Source organism: Lepeophtheirus salmonis, chromosome 9, assembly GCF_016086655.4.
Source record: "Lepeophtheirus salmonis chromosome 9, UVic_Lsal_1.4, whole genome shotgun sequence".
NCBI classification, from domain to species: domain Eukaryota; kingdom Metazoa; phylum Arthropoda; class Copepoda; order Siphonostomatoida; family Caligidae; genus Lepeophtheirus; species Lepeophtheirus salmonis.
In genome coordinates, this window is record NC_052139.2 from 18,020,104 (window position 1) to 18,044,010 (window position 23,907).

At 32.4% G+C, this 23,907-nt stretch overlaps 1 protein-coding gene across 9 annotated transcripts; it reads left to right on the forward strand.

Moving 5' to 3' along the window:
• On the forward strand, positions 1 to 22,019 carry LOC121123958 (facilitated trehalose transporter Tret1). 9 transcript variants are annotated; one of them, XM_040719042.2, is made up of 5 exons: positions 1 to 228; positions 778 to 962; positions 16,020 to 16,200; positions 20,046 to 21,160; positions 21,263 to 22,019. In XM_040719042.2, the coding sequence occupies exons 3-5, from the start codon at positions 16,139 to 16,141 to the stop codon at positions 21,637 to 21,639; spliced, it is 1,554 nt and encodes a 517-aa protein (XP_040574976.1). In that variant the 5' UTR covers positions 1 to 228; positions 778 to 962; positions 16,020 to 16,138; the 3' UTR covers positions 21,640 to 22,019. The 9 variants fall into 9 exon arrangements, with proteins under 9 accessions (XP_040574976.1, XP_040574980.1, XP_040574978.1 ...); XM_040719046.2 differs by lacking the exon at positions 16,020 to 16,200 and having other exon boundaries at positions 34 to 228; XM_040719044.2 differs by lacking the exon at positions 778 to 962 and having other exon boundaries at positions 34 to 228.
• Positions 22,020 to 23,907: the final 1,888 nt, after the last annotated feature.

Here is a 23,907-nt window from a genome sequence, read left to right on the forward strand (position 1 = left end):
GTTCTCTGACGTAGAAAATGAGTGTTTAACGTCATACATAAAAAAGGTTTCGTGAGTTGAAGTGCTCAAAAGTACCGTTATGACGCTGTTTCTGATAATATTAAAGTCAATCTTAATATTTTGTGCTGCAGTTACGTGAATTGCTAAAAAAAAAAGATGGGGCATTGGAAATACTTCTGTTTATAAACTTATAAAGTGATGAAAGCAGCACAAAATGGTTGTTGAATGGTAATGCAAAGTTTTATATATGTTTATTACACTATTCATTTATATCATTTTGTTTTTTGTCCCTTTTTTGATGTTTTTGTACGATGTTTATTTTATAGATTATAGTAATGTTTTTGTCGTGGAGAAATATAATGCATTTTTGGGAGTGTGTCTGTTCAATTAATATATTTAAAAGTAAAAAAAAAAATATTTATGAGTTATATAATATCCATTCTCCCCGCCCCTCCCTCCATTTAGTAATTTTGCGTTAATGTCGTTTTAAATTGTAGTAATGCGTACATTACTCAGAATTCATGGTCATTATGAACAATTATTATGTTATTATAAACAATATTTTAATAAACACCAAAACAATGAGGCCTCATATTATGTGGAGGAGTACAGGCGCTAATCACGCAACCTGTTGTGGTGAAAAACTTCTTTTTTAAGAAAAACCTCCTATTGGCAAACGAATATAAACTATGTACAATTATCGAACTATAATATTTGTTGTAGTTATATTTTTATTATTAACATAACGTGGTAATTTAATCAACTCTTCCATTTTAGGCTCATATTTAAAATCCCCAAAAGTTATTCTCGAGCAAAAAATAATGGACTGATTCAATACATACAGCAAGTTAATCGAAAGTGAGCTTTCAAAAAATATTTCATTAATTAATGGAACGGAAGAATTTGCACTTTTAATAATAAAATATCAACTTTAGTTCATGTTTGTGCAAGATTACTATGAAGTAGGTATCATTCAAATAATTAATTACTATAAAATATTATTTCTCGATTGATCTACAAATATAATGCAATAAATTCATTACGATGACTATAATAATTCAAATATTACCTTAAAATAAAAGAGTCCATTAAAATATCAAGTGACGTTTTATAAAATTACGACCACTACAAATATTATAGATATAAAATTATATTAGCTTACCAACTTGATTTTTTCATCAAAATTTATGTTTTTCACGAGAGCTGGTTGCGTTATACGAGCTTGTGCTCCTCCAGATATTATGAATACTATCTGGAGGAGCACAACCTTAAATTACGCAACCTGTTGTGTTGAAAAATATTATTTTTGACGATAAATTCAACTTGGTAAACTCATATGAACTTTGTACAATTATAAGGGTATACTATTTGAAGTAGTTGTAATTTTATATTAACATCAAGTGGTATTTTAAGCAATTAATCCAACTATTCATATCTAATTAAAAAATAGAGTGTCAACTTCAGATCGGGTTTATACAAGATTATATAGTATGTTTAATTCAAATAATATTAAATATATATCCTCCATTGATCTTTGAATAATAATATAATTTATGTCTAATTAATTAATAACGATGATAATGTATCTATAAGTTAGTTGCCGAACACAAAGGGATATAAAACTTCATACAGACGATATCGATTACTCATATCCCCAATTGATGACTTTAGAATGATCAAAATAATATAATTTCTAGTAATTATTCTTTCCTTACATTCTTTTGCTCAAAACTGATTTTTAGGATTTCAAATATTACCACGTTATATTAGAATAAATCTACGACAAAATATTCTTATAATTGTACAAAGTTCATATGAGTTTATAATTTCAAATTTATCGAAAAACAAAAAATTAAAGAAAGATGTTTTACACTAGAATAGGTTGCGTTATTGGAGCTTGTGCTCCTCCAGATAGTATTAGAAATTATTGTTTTTGCCTAAACTCCGTTCAAAGAAACCGTACTCCTTTAGAATTCACTGATAAAGTTTGTTTAATAGACAAAAAAAGTTCGTAGTTTTTTCATATTAAAAATAAAGTTACATAATTATGATCGCATTTATATATTTAAAGGTTTTAATATTATTTTGACTCAATTTTAATGTGCTTTTATAAATTATTGTATACAACAATACCTCCAATAATATATTTTGATTTGCCCAAGATAACTTGTCATTAAAGTCACCTTGGATTTGTCAACAAATGTACAACTTCCTATTTTTGACTTAAACTCTGTAGAAAACTTTAAAAATGTAAATGAAATCATCTATATTTTTTTAATAATACAATTAGACAATAACCGTTTGAGATTTCTAAATGAAGGAGCATTGTGCTACAAGGGAACCTTTAAGTCAGTTAATGCTATAGCTACTTATGACTACAAAACTCTATATTAAAGTGTTGATTACCAAAGGGTTAAAATGTAGCATCACTATCCTTAAAGAATAACAAATGAAAGATATATTTTAGGATTAATTGATTAATATTCTACATGATGAGATGCCATCATGAACTGTTATTTACTAATATCCTTAGTAAATAGAGCAAATCAAAATAATTAAACGGTTCATAGACATTCATGGATTTATGTAGATTAATCAGGAAGCATAAATGAAAAATTATTTTATTTTACTAAGATAACTTGATCTAATTGATTGATGTGGAAGCAAGTTAACATTAATACAGTAGACTTAGTCCATTTCTACTATTTTTCTAAGACTATAACACAAATAAATTATCCTTAATAAGGATAACTCAAAAATTCTTAAAGATGTTCTGGAACTATGATTCAAATATTTAGATTCCTAACAGAATTAAATAAGATATTAGACCCAAAAATGAAAATACTTAAGCCAAAAGGCATACACTTTTATTTTTGGGACATTCCTCACTCTCCTTCTTAATTTTATTACCAGCTTCTGGAATCGTTTCTTGCTCAGGGTCAGAATCCACATGATTGATCTGAGAATTGTTACGATATTTGGACGATTTTGTTAAAACTGCCGCTCTGGAGGTACAATTATAGGCTACAAAAGTCAGTATGTTCAACCTGGGACGACTACACGGTTTCACGGAAAGTCCTGTTAAGTTAACTTTATGTAATATAATTATATGTAAAGTTCCCAGATATTATGTTTAAACACTATTTGGGTCAAAACTAGATAAAAACAAACAGTTTTGAATAAAATAAGAGTTTGCTCACCACAATGGAAGTCAAGAGAGATGCCATAACAAAGGAGTACCTGAATGCAAATCTCGACCAGCCTTCTTGAGGAATCTGAAGAACCTGGAGGTCAACCCCATACTCATCAAGAGAATCATGAAGAGGTGCGAGGAGACTTAATATATCAAGGACTTCCCCAAATTAGGCTGATCAAGGTCAGAAAAGAATTCCAGAGTCGTCAAGGAATTTATTAAGGCAAGGATTGCAAGCAATCCCAGGAGGAACTTCACCAAGATGACCAAGCATTTCAACATGGATGCAACAACAATGAGAGACCTCATTCGATAGACCTAATTCGATATGACTTTGGCATATATCCTTAGGATTCGAAAAGGCAACAGCATCTATTAAGCAAGTACAAGGCTAAAAGACTTGAGAGAAGCAATGTTATTCTTCAGAAGCTGAGGAATGGCACGGCTCCCAACATTGTATTCCGTGAGGAGAAGATTGTAACTGTGGGACAGGTTTTTAACCCCAAAGTGAGCCCATTCTGGCCAAATAAGGTAATTGGGTGACCACGGAGTCAACAGAGTGGAGAAACCACAATATGTGATGGTTTGGGAGGCTGTGACTGAGGCAAGGAAGTCCCCCTTAGTGTTTGTACCGGCCGGGGTGAAAATCAACACCAAGGAGTACATCAGCACCATCCTGGAGGAAGTTATTGTTCCCTGGGCCCCATAACACTTCCAGAATGAACCATATACCTTCCAACAGGATTATGCTCCCTCCCGTACAATCAAAGAGACGCGGTGATGTGAGACCAATTTGCGTGGGTTCAGGGACAAGACAGTCTGCTCCCTTTCCAGCCTAAACCTTATGTATTACTCCATGTGGTCCATCCTTGAGAGCAGAGCCTGTGTGATCCCCAACAAGAATTTGGATGACCTGAAGGCCAAACCGGAAGCTACATGGGACTACATCCCCGTGGTCATGGTGCGATTCAACATGTAAGTCTTTTCCAGAGAGTTCGGGCTGTGGACAAGGCTAGGGGTAACCATTTCGAGTGAAAGCTGTGTCACATGTTTTTCGAACTTATGTCGACCTATGTCTATAACTATTTGCCAATTATGTAATGAGTTATATCATTAGTACTTTAATAAAAACAATTATAACAGACTCTATACTCGTATGTACATATCTTATAAGTAACAAAATAAATTGAGATTTTCTCTTGTCAGCTGTCGCAGTATCTAAGAATTTCCTTTGCTATTGCTCAGTATCGTCACTCTATGAGTTGAATGGAGGTTATGTTTTTATTCTGTTTGTTTGTTTGTTGTTCGTCACCAAGATTACGACAAAAGTTACAAATCTATTTTGGTCAAACTTAATACGAGTAATATCAATGGTCAAAGTAAGAGACCATTAAATTTTGAGAGGTCAAGGTCTAGATAGTACAAAACATTAAAAATGTATATAATCGACCATAACTTTGGAAAAAATTGAGATACATAAATCAAATAGATTTAGGAGGAGGGTTTCGCTCTACCCAATGTTCAAGATTGCTTTTATATTGACACACCACATTGTATATGAAATTGAATTTCCTTATAGCATATAAATGTTATATTACATAATTTATTTCGGTATAATGACTATAAACTGTTTCCCATTAGTGTCCTTTTTTTCATATTAACTATCCTGTTTTGATTTAGCTATTCAACTTCAACAATTGTTCAATAACATAATTTAATGTATAAAAGGAAATATTTATACCTGTTGAAGGTAGTATGTGGCGTTTTTATAATGTTAAAGTAATAAAAAAAACATTACGTTACATCATTTATATATTTTTCTGTTTGTTTTTGCTGGACAAAAATTATTGAATGACTTTAAACAAAAATTATTAGTGAATTTTGAGTCATCGTTCAAAAACTCATCAAATATTTTACTGGGATTAACCAATCTAATTATCTATGTTCAAAGTAATACATTAATAATTAACTACAAAAGTCAGTATTTATAATATAAGTCATAACCCCATTGTAAAAAGAAGAGTAAAAAAAATCACACTTAAATGCCTCTGGACATATTTTACTATTACAAGGTTTAACGTGGTCTATTTTTCTTAAATAAATAAATATTTGTAACATGTTGCTTAATGAATGTATTTAATATCATATGGTATTCATATTCCAATTAATAACAGACGGATCATTAATTCGCCATATGTGTAATGAGATGTGATCTCCTCCGGCCTCTTTCCTCAGTCCACGGATAGACTCAGAGTAGCTCTACTCTTCCCCCCTTAATGCTTCATAAGAGACAAACACACAACGTCCTATACATAATGAGACCTTCCATCGTCTTTTATGTGTCTCCAATGGGTGCTTTGAAGGGACAAAACGTCGAATAGACTAAACGTCTACCAGACAAAACGCCGACTGACAGAAGGTAGACTGTAGATTATAAAATAAAGGGTTACTCCAAATGGTGTTGTGATATATCTCATTCAGACATTACCTTCCTAAAACATAACCCAGCATAACCATTCCTATATATGGTTTCAGTAAGGGACCCTCCCCACCCCTCTTATACATGTTGGGACTATTTTCAGTCACCGCCGTGTCCCAAAATGGGATGAAACCCACCGCCACTATTTAAGCAACCGCTATGAGCTTTCACAACCCATAAGTACCCCAAATGTTTGAGTTGTTTTCGGGTATAACCTGGCCCAAAATGGGATGAGACCCACCGATACTATTTAAATTTATCTCACCTGCATTCTCCAGGGTCTCCGAAATTTTAGACTATTTCGTGTTTGATCTCATTTTGAGGCCGGCGATACCCAAAATAGCCCCAAACTTCTGGGTATAAATGGGGGTTTGTAAGAATTCCTTACTGTTTGTTTATGTAAGGATGGTGGGGTAAATATCTCGGGCTGGAAATGTCTGGAGTGAAATGTCGTAGAAACAGTTTTTCATATTTTGAATTATAATATTTGCCGGCCTTTTTTTACGGTCGACGTCTTATCCATTCAACGTATTTTTATTCGACGTTTGATTCTTTTAATTCCTTATTTAACAGGTAGTGGTTGTGTTAACATATTTCTCTGAAGGAGAATTCTCGTCTATCTTTGGTGTAAATTGTTTTTCAAATGCAAAATAGAATATATATATATGAATTAAAATATAATTACAATAATTTCCCTTCATTAATGCTATTTTAAGTGTAGAAGTTTCTCCTCTTTATAGCAGTAGTTCATTTTATCCTCCACAAAATTATATAACAGGGAGCTCATGTTAAAAATGTTCTTAATTCAGAATGACCATATGTATGGCTTGTACCTCTTTCTACCGCTCCTATAAAATCCTATTTCTAGCAATAACATATTCTTCGCTTCCGACGATTCATCCCTATTATTAAAAGTTTACAATTATTGAATTTCCGCTTTTGTTGTCTCCAATTTGCGGATAGAAAGAGAAAGTAGGACGTACAGGCAAACTTATACAGTATACTAAAGCATATAAAACATTTGAATACTAACAACTTTCTAGAATATACTGTGCGGCACAAGTAAACAGCTGTGGTTCCGGCCTTGAACACAAAAAAAAGTTCCATTGGATCTACTTCATTTTTTGGTCCTGTTAATCTAGTCGATATATTTTATAAAAAAGTTATCTCATATCATTTGTTTTTAAATAAAATTGACAAATGTGATATGTCCTCTAAGTAACCACTGAGTAGATATTATATTACTTTTTTTTAGGTAGTCAGCCAACTACACGATCATAGACTCGAGTAGCTCATTCTGAGGTATATAATTTTGTATTAAGATAATGTTTTCTGGTAGTCTGAATCACTTTGCCCTTTCAACAATGATAGGAAGAATACTTAATAGAGCCTCAAATATAGCTGTTCTTCTTCCTAACTTTGAGAGTATCTGGTACATGCAATAGGCCACTAGAGCCAGTGGTGGTAGCTACCTCAATGGACTATTCTAGCTCATTATCCAGGTCAAATGGTGGATTTTCCTTCGGTTCATCCTAGTGTTGTGTCAATCCTTCTTTAGGACTGAAGACTGCAGTCCGTAAAGTTTGTTCCTTGACGACGTCACATAACTTTATTTCTTCTTTTTTAAAATTATTTATAGTATCTGACAAACCCATAGGACTAACAGTCACAAGGACCGGTCCCTAGGACTGATAGAACCGTTCCAAAGACTGGACTAGACCGAATAAATAAGAAGTGATACAAAAATATTTCATCCACATTCTCAGCAATTCTGTTTTTCTCATTTCAACCCTTGATTTTTTTTTAAATAATCACGTTCCGCTGAATGTCGGTAAATATTGCGTTCTGTTCACAATTATATATATATAAGTTTATGGTGATGGGAGCATCGCTGGCAGAAGTGTGTAGACTTACGAGGAGACGATGTTGAAAAAGAAAATTTTAAAAAATCAGAACAAATATCTTGTTTCTTTGTTAGATTATTTTTATCTTTTGAATTATAAATAAAACCATGTATGTCAATACACTCGTTATCTTATTATAAAATAAGGCCTATAGGACTATTTCTTGGCGGATTTAATATTTTTAATTGTTTTGGACCGGGTTTTAATACTAATTACTGTGTACCTGCATAAATTTTCAAAAAAACTACATAACTAATAATAAATTCCTGAGTCATTTTTTTTTCCTCGCAATGAAGCAAATATGTTAATGCTTTTAACGTTTTAATGTAACTAATAATGTAGGAATTTCATGCATATCCATTTAAAAAAAAAACCTGTTTCATGCCTCTTCCCATTTCATTATTTATTTTGATTGGGTTAGTATTTTTGGGCGCTGCCAATGGCAATTGCAATAATTAAGACATTATTTTTATTGACGATTTACCTGCTACTTCGAAGCGTTGACCATGTATTTAGCATACACATTCTAGATTACGAATCAAGTTTTTATCCAGAGAGTACTATAAAAATTTCTAACTGATTAGGTGATGTATTCCTTTAATATTATTTAAAGCAAATTTCGTACTATTTGAAACTGAAGAGTTATGATTGAAAACTTAAATACACCCATTTGACCCAACCTTTTTAAAAAACAGTTCTCATAATTTCTGAGGACAGCCCTCAAACGCAAAAATACAAAAATTAGAACGAATATTCATATCATATAGTTGACGTTGTCCTTACACCGAACTTCGATATACCCTTTGATTTTTTTTGTTTCTTTTCGAATAACTTTTCAGTGAGAGATTTTATAATTTTTCAAAGGTCTTAAAAATGTCATTTTTTAATTAAAATTAATCCGATCTTAATTACTCCATTTGAACAAATATTACCTATTTAAAATTCTGGCATGACCCTTTATCTGATAGCATCAACTTTCTATCACTATTATGTGTGGAATGATTCACGTTCAAAGAATTTCTAAATTTTAAATTATGAAAATGAATTGAATAAAGAACCTTTTTGTTATATTATAAATTGAAGCTATTAACTTGATTTTCATAAATCGTTCTTATCAAAATTCAAGAATTAAATAGCAGTATTTAGAAAATATTTTGTCAATTCATTTTTTGACAATATTTATATTCGAGAGCAAACTTACGTTCTTCACTATTACAACACATGATTGCGATCGACTATATTTCCAAGAAAGCTTCAGAATCTTCTCTCTAGAATCAAACCACACCCACCCTCTTAATACTTTTACAGCCTGATGCCCACGCATTATGAAAAAAGAAATCATGCTGCTGCGTCCTGTATATGAATGAACTTGCAAAGATTGCAGTATAAATAGCGTCAATACTGGGCCTACTTAATTTTCTTATTTAATTCATGTCTTGATGTATATATTTTATACTTTTTATTAATGTATAAAATACTTTAAGGACCTAACCATGCTTAATAGTTCAAGAAACTAATGTTTTGTCACAAATGGACTTTGAAAACAAAAAATCTCCCATTTTACGGTTTTTAGTACGGTTGAATCTCAATGTAAGAGATTTTTCCGCTAGGGTAAAAAAGTTCCTTAAGTCGAAACAATAAAAAAAATGTGTCCAATAGATAAAATAAATCATATAATCCCTTAATATTGATAAAGCAACATTCTTTTTTATAATATTTTGTTCAAATATAGCGACTAAAGTTGTATGACTTTGATTAAAACACCTTCCTCTAAATTCATTCTTAATTCAATAATCAATCTTTCATAAAAATGAATTAACAAATAAATCTCAGCAGTTACTAAAGTTGATGAATGTACTAATTAAGAAACTGGAGTCCAGGAAGCTATTGGCGCATTATTAGGAGAAAACGTGTGCTATGAAATTGTCAAATAAAAGGATGTTCCCCAGGAAACTTACACTTGTTATTATTTCCCGTTCGTATTTTTGTATTTCATTACTAATGATGAATATCCAATGGGCTTGTTAAAAAATAAATAATGATAACATGGTAACCCTGAGAATTTGAATAATATTTTGGAGTAGAGCAGCTTAGCTGTTACATTAATTTGATTGGCTGCAAGCATCTATGAGACGAAAGGTTATAGGAAAAAATTTGTCTGCTGTCAATTCTACTCTGAGTCTAATAGCAAGTGACACTTATAACTAGTAATGAAAATCGGAGTCATTTTTTAGATCCTCCGTTTTTTTTTTTTTTTTTTTTGAGTTGGTGAACTGAATAGTGCTATTATCATAATTATTCTAATTTCTGAAGATTAATTTTTCATTTTCTACTGCATCCAATGATATACGAACCCAGATTGAACATTTGCGGGTGCTCATAAAAGACAATGGATAACCCTGAGGATTTGTTGCAGAGTTATAATTTTAAGTTCTTGTTGGACTCAGAGTGTTTCCTGCTCATCGCCTTGCTTATGTCCTTCTCCCCGTCCATCCTCTCCTATATCTGATCTAATAAAACATCAACTAAGCTGCTCTCTACCAAATCATTCTTAAAATTGTCAGATAGAGACAAATCTCAGTAATAATAATGACCTTAAATCTGATTATCTACAACTTTTAGAAGTAATTTTAGTAATTTAGAGTAATTTTGCATTGCTCAATCTCGTGTGGCTAGACGCACCCAGTCCCTCTAAGAAGAAAAGTCAACGAAAAAAAAAAATGACGTTAACTCTATTTAGCAGTACAGAATCTCGTTCGTTATCGGAATTAACCAGACAAATCATGTTTACCATGTTGATTTTGATTCATATTTCCCGAAATGTGAACGATTTCTATCACGACTTATAACTCCATCACAAATTATCAGCGTTACTTCCATTCATTCAAGAGTAAAATTGCCAATTTTGTAATTATTCAATTATCCTTAAAAATTAGAAAAGGAAATACGGTTGTTGCTATTTCTTCTTTTTTACTCATTTTTTAAATGTTATTAAATATTGGTATTAACTTCTCTCTCTGAAGTAAGCATTATTACCTATCCTTGGTGTCAATTGTTTTAAAAATGAATAATGAAATAAAAGTATATTAATTTAAGTACAATTATAATATTTTTACACCATTAATACTATTTTGAATTTATAATGTTCTCCTCTTTATAGTAGTAATTAATTATCTTCCCCCTCCGAAAAAATCATATAACAGACAGTTGATATTACGAAGGGTCTTAATTCAGTAGTACTGAACGTCTCGCTCCCGCCTTTTTCTCGCGGTTTTTTTTTCCTTACAAAAACATGTCCTCTCTCCAAGAATGAAACAATAAAAAAAACACTCTTTAGATTGCCAACAACCAAAAAACTCCACCGTTTTTTCAAAAAAATGCTTAAGATTTACAACCCTATCCATCCATCTCATCCACAAACAAACACCCTCTTCCAATGAATGTCGGGGGAACAAACTCTTTTTAGTTCTCGTTCAAACTACTTGATTCACGACTTATAATAGTTCACAAACATGTAGAGCAGAGCTTTCTACCATGACAATTTCCTCCCTCTCTGGCAATATATACAATACGTTCTATTGTACTCAATTCTTTGAAGAAGAAAGAACAGACAGTTTCCACATGGAGAGAGAATCGCTATCAAATAAATGTCTTCCCTACTCCTGCGTCTGTCTGTCTCAAAAAAATGAATAGGCTTAGAATAATGTATAAAGTCTACGACATATTATAACATAAGTAAGTGATCATTTCGTAGTTTCAATTGTGTACATAGATTTTTAGACTAACAAAAAAATAAAGAATTTCAACACTTCAGAAAAGTAAAGTATATAACAATTTAATTTATTGTGCGTCGTAAATCCCTGATTTCTTTTATTTTAAATTCAATACAGAACTACACGTGTACATAATAAAAAAAAGCTTCCCCTTCCTCATTGCGTGGGTATGTATTTAGGGCTGTGAATAGGATTTTTCTTTGAGGGGAAGGGACTTTTTAACAAATCTTTGACATTTTTGATATAATGTATTTTTTATAAATCCCAAATTTGACAGATAAAATTTTATAAAAATGACAAATAACTTAGTTTTTGTTAATAAAAAAAAACTAAACTAAACTTTTCGGCAGAGTTACATTTTTTCGGGAAGAGGCAAAATATAGGTTTGTATCAACTCCCCCAAGCGTAATCAGGGGCCTTTTTGTATTCATTTAAGTGTTCCATGCTCTGTATATGTCAAATCTAGTGTTTGATTTGAGAATTACTGGAATTTGGAAGGAAAAACTAAGCCTAAAGTCCACAATTATATAAAAATAACTAGAACTTGAAATATTTTTTGGGAAAATTCGATTTTATTTGAATTCGAATAATGAAAAGATTCCTGTTAGTTGAGTTAAATTTCTAATATCCTCCCCCCTCATTAAAGGACAGTAAATAACAACTAAAAGAAGAGTTTATATATTAGACAGGAGAATTTACAATGTGGACATTCTCAAAAACTCGAATCCAACACACGAAAAATATTTATTTTCATTATTCCAACTCTAATATGAGATTACTTTCTTTTTTTTTTTTTTTTTTTTTTTTTTTTTTGAAAAATAAAATATCTGACAGACGGTTATGCTCAAATATCTACATATACTGGGCTTTTCAAAATTCTTTGAATTTTTATGACATAGCAAATCAATATTGAAAAATTAGCCGATCAAAATACGATATTTCCGATTTATTCTAATAGTATTAAATTGCAAAGCCAACATTCTCTATAAGGATAAATACATTTTGCAACAATCCTTTACAGGATGTTTTTTACTTTTAGTTTCAATATTCAATCCTTTTTAACAACTATTAGATTATTTATATTATAAAGTACTTAATTTACAAATGATACTAACATACGGACATGGTAAAATTTACATTTATTCTACGATTCATTTGTCCGCAAAAAACGTCAGCAAATGTCGAGATATTTCCAATTTGAGCCAAAAGTTTAAGAGTCAACCTAACCTGGGCAAACCATTTATGAATGTTGCTCAAATGTTACAATTTTTGACACAAGAATATATTTTCTAAGTTAGAATCGATTGAGAGGGAAAAAGCGGGTTAGCAAATCTATCGTGCGTGTACCCGTACAGTATACGTGTATCAGGGGAAGAGTTGCTCTCATAGTGACATCCTTTAATCATCTAACAAGTAATGTTGGGTCGATTCTACGTAATGTTGTCCCTATCCCTTTTTTTTGGAAGGGGGGCTAAGCCTACTTTATCATATAGTATATATATTTATAAGTCTGTTGTTTGTGGTGTTATCACTTATGGAATCCAAAAACATCAAACACATCAGTCTAAAATTTAGCATGTTTCAATGATATTTTTTTCCCCATCAAGAGGTCATTAAGTGACTGTGATTTGACAAAAAAAAATTATCTTCATTTCATGGATGGACGTAGTTCAATTGTCAATGCGCTCAGAGTAAATGATTCTCTTGATCTTAATGTGCGTAGGTTCGATGCTAGACAAAGAAAATTACTTTATATATATGGACTTCCAAGACTATTCCTATGTCCGATAGAGTAATTCTAATATTTACTTATACTTAATCTGTATCCAACACTGGCAATCTATAAAATTTCTGAAATGACTCGTGGTAATTTGAATAGTAAACAATTCCTTCCAAGCAATTCCATCATTAAGAATCTGATCAAGATACAATTTCATTGCATGTAATTTGATAATCTAGTGCAGGAATATCTTAATTGTGGCCGCCTAAGGGTTAGGTGTGGACCACTATTCATTCTCAATTCAATTAATATTTTTTTAGCAATTTATTTATTCGTCTATTTTTTTTTCTCAATAGTAGAAAATTACGGAGCAAAACAAAAGACTGATAACCTAAGGATATCTCAAAGACATGATAACCATGCAAAATGACTGATAATATCAACAGACGCTGTGAACATTGGAACCAAGATAATAAAATAAAAAAATTGAAATTAGAATGAGAATTGAATTCGAAATTAAAAAATAAGGGTTTCTTTTTTATTAGAGTAGTATGTCATATACAGAAACGATGGTTGGTTTTTTTAAAGTCATTTGAGTAGTTTACTTATAGTTATAGTTATATATATAAAGTCATTACATTTCTCCAATGTCTTTATTGGTTTTCTGAAATTCTGTAATGTAGGTAAAAAGTTTAAGTTCCACGGATCTAATAGATATTCAAATCATAAGTCTGACTTTTTATTTATTTTTTCGTTTAAAATATGTCATCTCATTTTTGATTGTAACTTGTACAGAATTTACAATCAAACTTCTTAGATTTTATATATTTATTATTGGAGTTTCATAGATTTTATATTTCAAATTGACTACCTATTTAGAGTCATTTCCTCAAACATACATACAGTAATACTTTGAGGAACGAGTGTCCCAGCTAACTAGTTAGACTTGCAAACTCCGTCCAGTAACTAATTAAACTCGTATGCCAAAGTATAACTTATTTGGATATTTTACCATCAATGGTATATGAGAAGAGCTGTTAAGAATATATATATATATATATATGTTCTGTCAACACAAAAACAAGCTAGAATGATTTGAGATTACATTCATAGTCTTCAATGAATACTCGTCAAGTTCTATCAACAAGTTATTCGAATTAACCGTTCGGCTGAGCCCCAAATTGAACTCTTAAACATCGTAATTTTAGAGAGTCATTATTACTCAATCATTTTGGTAATCATAAGTATGTAATATCATGTTTTTGAAATCCATGTGTAGGTTATATTAATAGGAATATTAAAAATACAAAACAAGTTGAGGAACTTTTAATTGCCTTTTAAACATGCGTGAATAGAAGACCTGGAAGAATGTCATAAATTATTATTGAGAGCAAATAAGGTGATGAAGGGATCCAGTTTTTCAAATTAAGTATATAAATAACTCCTTAAATATCTCGGAGAGAAATAAATCAAATATTGCAGCTAACCGGCTATTTCACAATTTATATATTGATTCACATTATAATATGTAAAGAATGGCAATGGGTGGAATATATAATGAATATTATTTGCAAGGAAATTTCCTTAAGTTAGACATTTCATTCCTTCATCCTCGAGGCCATTAACCCATTATGTATATCAATAATTATGAGACATGCATGCATCCCAAGCCATTATTTATCCTTTACATCTTGAAGCAAAAAGGGAATGATTAATCCCTTATACGAGTATATACCATCATACATTGTGAATACAATCTTCAATAGTAATAGGTATATTTTGAAGTTTCAAACCCTTGTACTTTAATTTAATGTCGTTAATGAGTAGTAATAAGTAGAAATTGTGTTGTTTTGTTTTTTTGTAAAAGTGGAAGGAGAAGGGGGGAGCAAAATATATGATACACCTGAAGTAACACTTTTGTTGATATCAGCTGTCTGTGACATGATTTTTGGAGGAGAAAATGAGTTACTGCTACAAAGAGGATTTCTACATTTAAAATACAAATTGTACAGGGAAATATTTAAATTCATATATATTTATTTTAATTTGTATTTTTAAATCAATTTACTGATAATTATTGTTTTAGAGGGAGAAGTTAACACACCTCCACGACTGATTGAATAATGAACAAAAAAGAAAAAAGAGCACGCGCATCAACTGTTTTTTTTCCTTTTTTAATCGCTGCATATACTTTTTTTATTTAGATTTCTCTTTAGATGTTATGATATGCAAAAAAATGTCATATATGAGTTAGGGACGCGTTGATGAATCCGCAATTAATCGGTATTTGGACATGGTGAGCTATTTAAGTACATTAAAAAAGCATGAACATTCATTGATATAGTTGATAAAAGACTAGAGAAAAAGTAATGATGAAAATTGCAAAAATTTTTGGGCATGTTTAAAAAACAAAACTTAATGAGATGTGATCTCATCCCTCAGTTCACAGATCGACTCCGAGTCTCCCTCCCGGAATACTTCCTAAGAGACAAACTCACAACCTAATCCAAATAATGAGACTTTCAATTTACTTTTATGATCCTCCAAAGTGCCCGAATATCTCGAAAAGTACAGATCTCTCTCCTCCTATTCCTTTAATATATTTCTTATAATGTTATTCCCTTATTAGTAAAAGGGTGCAATAGTTGAATTTCAACTATCTACTCTTCTTTTTGTACTTACCTACTAAAGAATAATCATGATCATATTTATAATCTTACTTAAATAAATTAGTTGAGGAAATTTTATTTGAAAAAGAGTTTTCCTTGCTCCTTTCTTACACTCCTTCAGTTGGATAATGGCTACTCAAGTAGCCATTATGTTTATGGCAAGCACATACTCTGTATGGAATAATAATAATAATTGAAGGAAGGGAAAACAACTTTTGCTATGAATTAAACTTGATACTATTTATTCGTCTTCACATTCCTCACTCGTCCATTTTATCTAGGCAAGTTTACAACTCCTTATTATTTCATTAAATGAATAACTAGTAATCAAAGCGAGTGGGAAAAGTAGTTTACACTTCTTAGTCCTATTTAAAAAACGTCATCCTCCTCCGTCATCCATATGTCAGCCTCGCATTCAAATGAAGAAGAAAACAAACTATTCTTACCAAATAACGAAGAGAGGTAAGAAATTTGCATTTATTTATTTACATATTAATTTAAAAGCATTATTAATGTCTCAACTAGTGTTTTGTCAGTCCATATTTATTCAATCCAGTTTTGTCTTAGGACCGGTTCTATAAGTCCTTCGGACCAGTCCTTGAGACTATCGGTACTAGAAAAGTTTTAAAAAAAAGTTGAGTGATGTCATCAAGGACCAAGCTTTATAATTTTTTAGGACTGAACTGGACCGGACTCAGACTAAACTCGACAGAGCTACAGTCCTTAGTCCTGAATAAGAACTGTCATAATATTTTACAAAATTATGGTCATGTTTAAAAAAAAAATCTAATTTCAATTTGTTTTCAAATTATAACTATGTAGAAAAAATGGCAAGATTCTTATAAACTGATATAATATCTTTCAGCAATATAATATATATTAACATAAAAGAAAAATAAACAAACATGACAGCGATTCGAATGGAAGAAGTGCTTTACACTTAATTCTATTAACTATAATATCATTAAGACATGGAGGATTATTCATATTGAACAGGATTCACGAAAAAGCATTAGTACTATATATTGAGAAATATAAGGCACCTAAAAAATTTTGAAGGCTTAAAACCTTCCTCTAGGGTTGCCCCAACCATACGCATCGCAATTAACTAAACTATATTAACATAAGTCTCAAATAACTTTTTTAGAAACCTTTCTGTCGTCATTAAAAAAGTATTTACATTAATATTTGGTTCACAATTTAATGAAATTGGAGCAGAATTCTTATTCGAAATTGAAATGAATGAATGCTTTATATATTAATATTCTCAGATATTAGTGAAGATCACTATTACAAACGTAGTTACTTATTCAAATGTCATTATATCATACTAAAAAATACGAATAAAAATTTGTTGAAAGAGCTAATAAGACACTTTTTATGGTTCTCATAACTTAGCTCGATATCCATTGGAAGTATGAATTTACATTCCTAGATATACAACTTTGAGGATTCGAGTCCTATGAGGAACTACGCAATGCAGGCTGTTTCGTTCTCTTTGAACAAGAAAGGAGGTTTATGAAGAGACGAAAACCAATGTTCTATTGGAATTTCAGATTGATACAACCGTACAGAGCTTTACATTTTTCCCTCGCTCTCCAATGACCCGACCTTTGACTGCCTCTCCGAATCCTCTCATTGGTTTGCGTCGCCACAGCCAAGCCAATGTTCTTGTGACACATACTGGATCATAACTGTTGTCTTGAGAATGTGTGTAAGACGCAATCTATATTAATGAACAGGAATCCAGGACGACCGAGAGAAAGAGGAGTAATGTGGTGTAATAGGACAAAGGTAGATTTTCAAGGAACATATGTATATTATATTCTTGTACGTATTACACTACTCTGATCACTTAAAAGATTACCAACTATTTATACTATCAATACATGGAAGAGTACTTCATAATGCATATATATATGGAACATTAATTAATAATAAGAACAAGAAGAGGAGGGGACGATGGAAGGAAAGAAGAACCTATGCAGTTTCTAAATACACTACATCACACCCCTCCCCCCCCAAACCCATGCATGTAGTTTTTTTATGTATCACTTCATAAACAGAAGCCTGTTAATCCCTGTTCCATCCATAACTATGCACGGATAATCAAATTAAAATAATTTAAAAAATTCGAGTGCGGCCAGCATAAAACCATCCACACCTGCACACAGTCAAGGCCATTCTGTTTAAAGCACGCCCCCGAGCGATACTTTGGACCATTTACTTTATCTCTATAGACGTGTCGTACTCCCAGCACGCGCAACGGAGAAAGAAGAACAAAATTCTTCAATAACCCTCTACAAACGGAACACAAGCACCTCGCCCGTCCCTGGGAGGAACAAGAATCTTCTCCAGGGGTACACATTCACCAACCAATGGAGTGAACGGGAGAGTAGCAACATTGGAGATGAGAAACTCCTGAGAATCAATCCCACACTGGGTGATTTGGTCCCTCACTTGGACACGCACCTCACCCCTATTCATTGACCATAGTTAGAGTTCATCCTCCACGAGGCCCAATACCAGGCACAACCATAATTGTTCCGTCTTTCGGAGAGACAAAAGGATTCTCCCATTCGACTAAAAAGGGCTACCAAAATCTAGCAGGGCTAACTTCACCGACGATCCTACATCAGGAAGGTCACGTTGAACGGATCCCATCCTCATCGCCAATGCTGTATTGACAGAATATCCCATCTTCGTCGCTAATTTTGTGACGATAGCGATGCATACTATTTAATTAGATTGGAATCCACTTCAACCAAGAGAAAGGAAAAAGAGTGTGGCGGAACGTGGATGAAAAAGAAAAAGGTTGGATGTACAAGGAACACATGTATATTATATTCTGGTACATAATACACTACTCTGATCACATAAAAGATGACCGGCTATTTATAATATCAACACATGGAAGAGTACTTCATAATGCATATATATATATGGAACATTCAATAATAATAAGAACAAGAAGAGGAGAGGATGAAGGAAGGAAAGAAGAACAACCTTTGCAGTCTCTACAGAAGACATATCCTTACAGACAAAATGAAACCCACCCCGGCTGCCCACGGTAGAACATTGCTGAACGATTTGAAGTCCCATGGTTCCGAATCATCTTTTATTCGGATGAGAAACAATGGACTGTCGAAAGATCCCAAAACATCCAGAACCACGCATGGTAAGCCACACAGAGAGCCAATGTCCCCCACGTCTTTAAAACCATCTGCCAGCATAATGACCTTTTGGAGTAAGGACAGTGTCATGCACCCCTACCTTATTTCACCCAAAGAAGAGGGTGTGTGGGGATAGGTACTATGAACTCCTGTCTGACTAACTGATACATTGTATAAAAGCTGAGGATAATGTTGTCGAGTTCCTGTTTCAACAAGATTTGCCCCCTTCTCACAAGGCTCGCAAGACACAAAACTTGTTGAAAGAAGAGAAGGTGCCATTTTGGGACCCCATACATGGCCCTCTAGCTCCCCATATATCAATCCCATGGATTACTTCTTTTAGGGAAGTTAGAATCATGCCAATTAACACAAAAAGATCGACTCCTTGAAGGCTCCATCATCAAGTGCTGGAATAAAGTCTCCCCTACGGACGTTGTCAATGCTTGCAAATCCTTTAGGCCTCGTATTGAGCGAATGATTGGCGAAAATGGCAAACACATTCAATTCATTTTTTCTTTTGTAATATTAGAACTTGTAAATAAAATTTCAATCCTCTACTTCCTTTCCATTATTGATCAGAATACAGTTAAAGGTAGTCCGGATTTACCTAAACTACCCAGTACATTGGTCGTATGAGTTTATAAGAATCTTGCCATTTTTTCCACATAGTGACTTTTCTTCTTTTTTTTTCTTTTGGTTTTTTTAATTGCCATTCTTTCCTCGACATTTTTTCCTAAAATCGTTTGCAACATTAAGTAATAAATTATATATTTTAATTGTATTCATACAGATTTATAGTCAAAAAGTTTAAGCAAATTTAAATAGATTATTATTATTCCAAAACTCATGTATCAAATATGATTACGTATGTTGTTAAAAGATAAAAATAATATGTATCCGATTTTTGATGACGTATTACAATTTTTAAATGTATTAAATTACAATTATATTACATCAATTATAATCACATGATTAGATTAGATTTATTATCTTCTGAGTCATTCAAATTTAGAAGAAATGATTACTCGTTACATATTTTACTTATTATCTTGTTGCTTTTTGTGTTTTAAAATTAAGTAAGTCTTCTCATTACTCCATTACTCGTTATCAATTGAATTATTGTTTGTATTTTAGTTCACAAGGACTTACAGATGAACACTCAATCGAAAGGAATAACCTAGGGAAGAGTCCTCGAAAATTGATTCAGATCCTTATAGTCATTGTCATAAGCATTGGTAATTTTATTAGTGGCACGACGATTCCATTTGGTGCCGTGACACTCCCACGATTGGTCCATAACACCACACTCAAAGATACGAATGATACGACCTTCACAGGGTGGGCTCTCCTTAATTTAGATGAGTCTGATCAATCCCTTTATGCTAGCATTCCGTCCTTCGGAATGCTTCTGGGAAGTCTCTCAGCGGGGCCACTTGCAAATATCATTGGGCGGAAATGGAGTTGTATTATAGGAACTTGTGGATCCCTTACTTTAAGTTTCTCTCTTATAGCGTTTGCACCCAATGTGATTTCTTTACAAGCCGGAAGGTTTTTCTCTGGCTGTGGTCTGGGCTATGCGACTACTATTTCAACTCTGTACCTGATTGAAATATCCACTCCTGATACAAGGGGTTTGTCCGGAGTGATTCCTGCACTATTTGGAGCTTTAGGAGTTCTTACATGCCAAATTCTTGGAGCTTATATTACAAATTGGAGAATACTTGCAGGGATACTGGGTACAGTGAATATTCCTTTTTTTATTGCTCTTCTTCCTTGTCCCGAATCACCAACATTTCTTATTCACGTCAGGAAGATTGATGAAGCTCAAAAAGTGATTCAATTCATTCGGGGTCCGAACTGGAATATAGACTCTGAAATGAATGACCTACAAAATGCATTGTTGCATACTTCTTCGAACTCTATGAGAGATCTATTATGGGGAGGAAGAGAGATATGGAGCCCCTTATTTATATCCTTGGGCCTCATGCTTTTTTCCCAATTCTCAGGAATTTCCATTATCCTAAATTATACAGTTGATATTTTTACTGCTGCCGCTGGGAGCTCTGACCAATTTCTAGGAACAGTTTGTGTTGGAATCGCCTTACTACTATCCAACATGTGTACACTATTTCTAGTAAGCAAAATGCGACGAAGAACAATGCTCTCCGTATCATCCCTTGGGATTTCTTTTACACTCATTGTCATGGGAGTCTACTTTCACCTCAAAGAAATAAAGCATCATTCCCTTGGTGAGTTCTATAAATAATATACTATGTTCGGAATAAGTAAATGCTCAAATCTCGTATAAGAAATAATCGTGTTTTTTTTTTTGTTTCTTTCTTTGATAACAGATAACATCAGTTGGCTCCCTTTAGTGGACTTAATGATCTATATCTTTGCTTTTAACCTTGGCTATGGTGCACTAACATGGGTCACAGCAGCTGAAATACTTCCCTCAAAAATTCGAAGCCTCGCGACAAGTCTCTCGGTTGGTTTTGTTTGTCTCATTTCCTTTCTCCTTACATACACATTTGGCCTTCTCATTGGCATTATCCACATCCGTGGTGTGTTTTGGCTCTATGGAGGACTGAGTCTCCTTGGTTTCCTCTACATCCTCAAATTTATACCCGAGACAAAAGATAAAAATGAAAAAGAGATACAGGCTCACTTCAAGAGGAAAAAGGAAAGTCCTCAATCCGCCCCACTTGCCGTACAAGAAACTTTTTAAAGTCACGACCATAAATCATATTGATATTTATGTACAAGAACTTCATGGATTGAGATTAAATCTCAATTTCTCTGTGTTCTGATATCTATTCATTGCTTTTCTTTTCTTTATTTAATTGTATAGCGAAGCAGCATGAGAGTTGGTACAACTGTTATATTTTTATATGTAGAAATATGGGGATTTCAAAATGTCCCCCATTTTTTGTTTTGTCTTCAAAGACACGAAAAGAAAGAGAAAATAGCTCAAAGATCTAATAAAACACTACGTGTTGTCATTTTTTTCATTTGCTTTTTAGAGTATTCTAGGTGTAAAATTTATATTATATTAATACAGTTTAATTGTTTACATTTAATAATAATAAATGAATTGAATTACATAAAGGATGATAAATGTAATTAATTATTTCTTCATAAAATGCTTCTTCTTAAAGCAGGGATGTTAAACATACGGCCCGATAATTCACATACGTGTGTTTTAGTAATCATAGACAACATAAAAGCAACAAATTGGCGGAATTAACACCAGTTGTCTGCAATCACATTATTAATATATTTTTCCTTAAGCCTCACACCCACTACTGCTAAATGTCTTTCTCAAAAAGGAGAAAGGTGGACAAAAAAGGTTGGATTTTACAAGAAAAATGGATATTTTCACAGAGGTGAATAGAAACCCCATGTGCTTGGTATGTCAGCTGCAAGTTGTAACCAAATGTTTAGCAACATTGTTATTACTACTGTGGTCAGTTATGCATAACCCACAGAAATAAATGTTGGACTGAGTAAAAGTTTTGTTCAAATTGAACATCGTTGTTTTTTTTTTGAGCCCTTGGATTGCTCATAATGAATGTATTTAATAAAAAAAATGATTATAATAGTATTAATGTTGCTACGGTTCTGTTTGTATCTAATATAATTTCCTGGGCCCGAATTGTAGTGCGACACCTCTTTATTTTATGTGCCTGTTAGTAAATTGATCATGTATAACAAATATCCGGAGACCGATAATGCTGAACCGAGACCGTAACCGTTGAAATGAAATACCCGAGACCGAAAGCGATAGAACTGCTGAATCTGAAGTGGGTACAACATTGGTAATTAGTATATTAATAACTAATACAAAGACAAAAAAGTAGACTTATTGTTAGTTTTAAGTAATTTTGCAATGATTTTACTGAGATCAGATTAAACTGCCCCACAAACCAAAATGAGTTTGACAACCTGTCCTAGAGGTAGCCCTTGAAAATTAATGATTTACTTTTACTTGTCTCACTGGTTCCATTTTGTTCCCTTATTAATAAAACCTTTGATTTTAGTTAATATTTAATGATGGCCTCGCTTCTTAATGTTTTGAAATCCTAATATTAGCCAATCAAAATTTGATATATCCAATTTTGTCTAATAACATAAAGTTATAAACTTTGGCTTCAAGCAAAAATACCTTTTACACCAATACCTTGACTGGTTTTTGTAGTTTCATTATACAATCCTTTTTAAAATCAATTAGATTATTTAGTATTACAAAATATTTTTTCAACAAAGCGAATAATTATTTGGTGCATTCTTTTTTCTTCTCGGACGTCGATTAATTTACATTTGTTCACGATTCATGTGGTGTGTAAACTTTAAACACTTCAGTATTAAAACTAGTTTAAACAATAAATATATCCATGAATATTTATTCATTTAGCTAACGACGCTAATGATAATCTAGATAAGTGGCTCCAAACCCGTGAGTCTCAGACCCTTAATGGGATCGCAATACCAATGTCATCGGGACGTTAATTGATTTTCAGCTAAATTTATTTAAATACTATAAAACCCGGTGAAAAATATATAGAGACAATTAAATAAATTCAGACAGTGCCACTATACGTAAAGGTTCCCTAAGTCACACAATTGAATAGTTTTATGTCGGTCCTTAATTAAAACCACGGTTCAGTCCTGTTCTATCTAGTCCATTCCCACTTCTTGGTCCTTAAAGAATTTAAAATCGATTCCTCGTGACATCATTCAAGGTGTTTTTTCTTTTTTTATTATTCCGTTATATAATAAAATAAAGTAAATAACTATGTAAAAATATAATATTATATTGTACTAAGACATACCCGTATTTTATTTCAAATAAATGCTTCAAATAACTCTAGGATTTAGTAAAACTTGTCGATAGACAACATACATATTAAGACTAACTTGATAATCCTCTACTTCCTCTTTTTTTAATTTTTATTCAATATACGGTCTTCCTTTTTCCGTCGTTTGTACAATAATT

Bases quoted from the DNA above. Each gene is read 5' to 3' on its own strand.
- LOC121123958 (XM_040719042.2), top strand. From the start codon at position 16,139: ATGTCAGCCTCGCATTCAAATGAAGAAGAAAACAAACTATTCTTACCA. The intron at 16,201-20,045 runs GTAAGAAATTTG...TTTGTATTTTAG, and splicing joins TTACCAAATAACGAAGAGAG to TTCACAAGGACTTACAGATG. The intron at 21,161-21,262 runs GTGAGTTCTATA...CTTTGATAACAG, and splicing joins AATAAAGCATCATTCCCTTG to ATAACATCAGTTGGCTCCCT.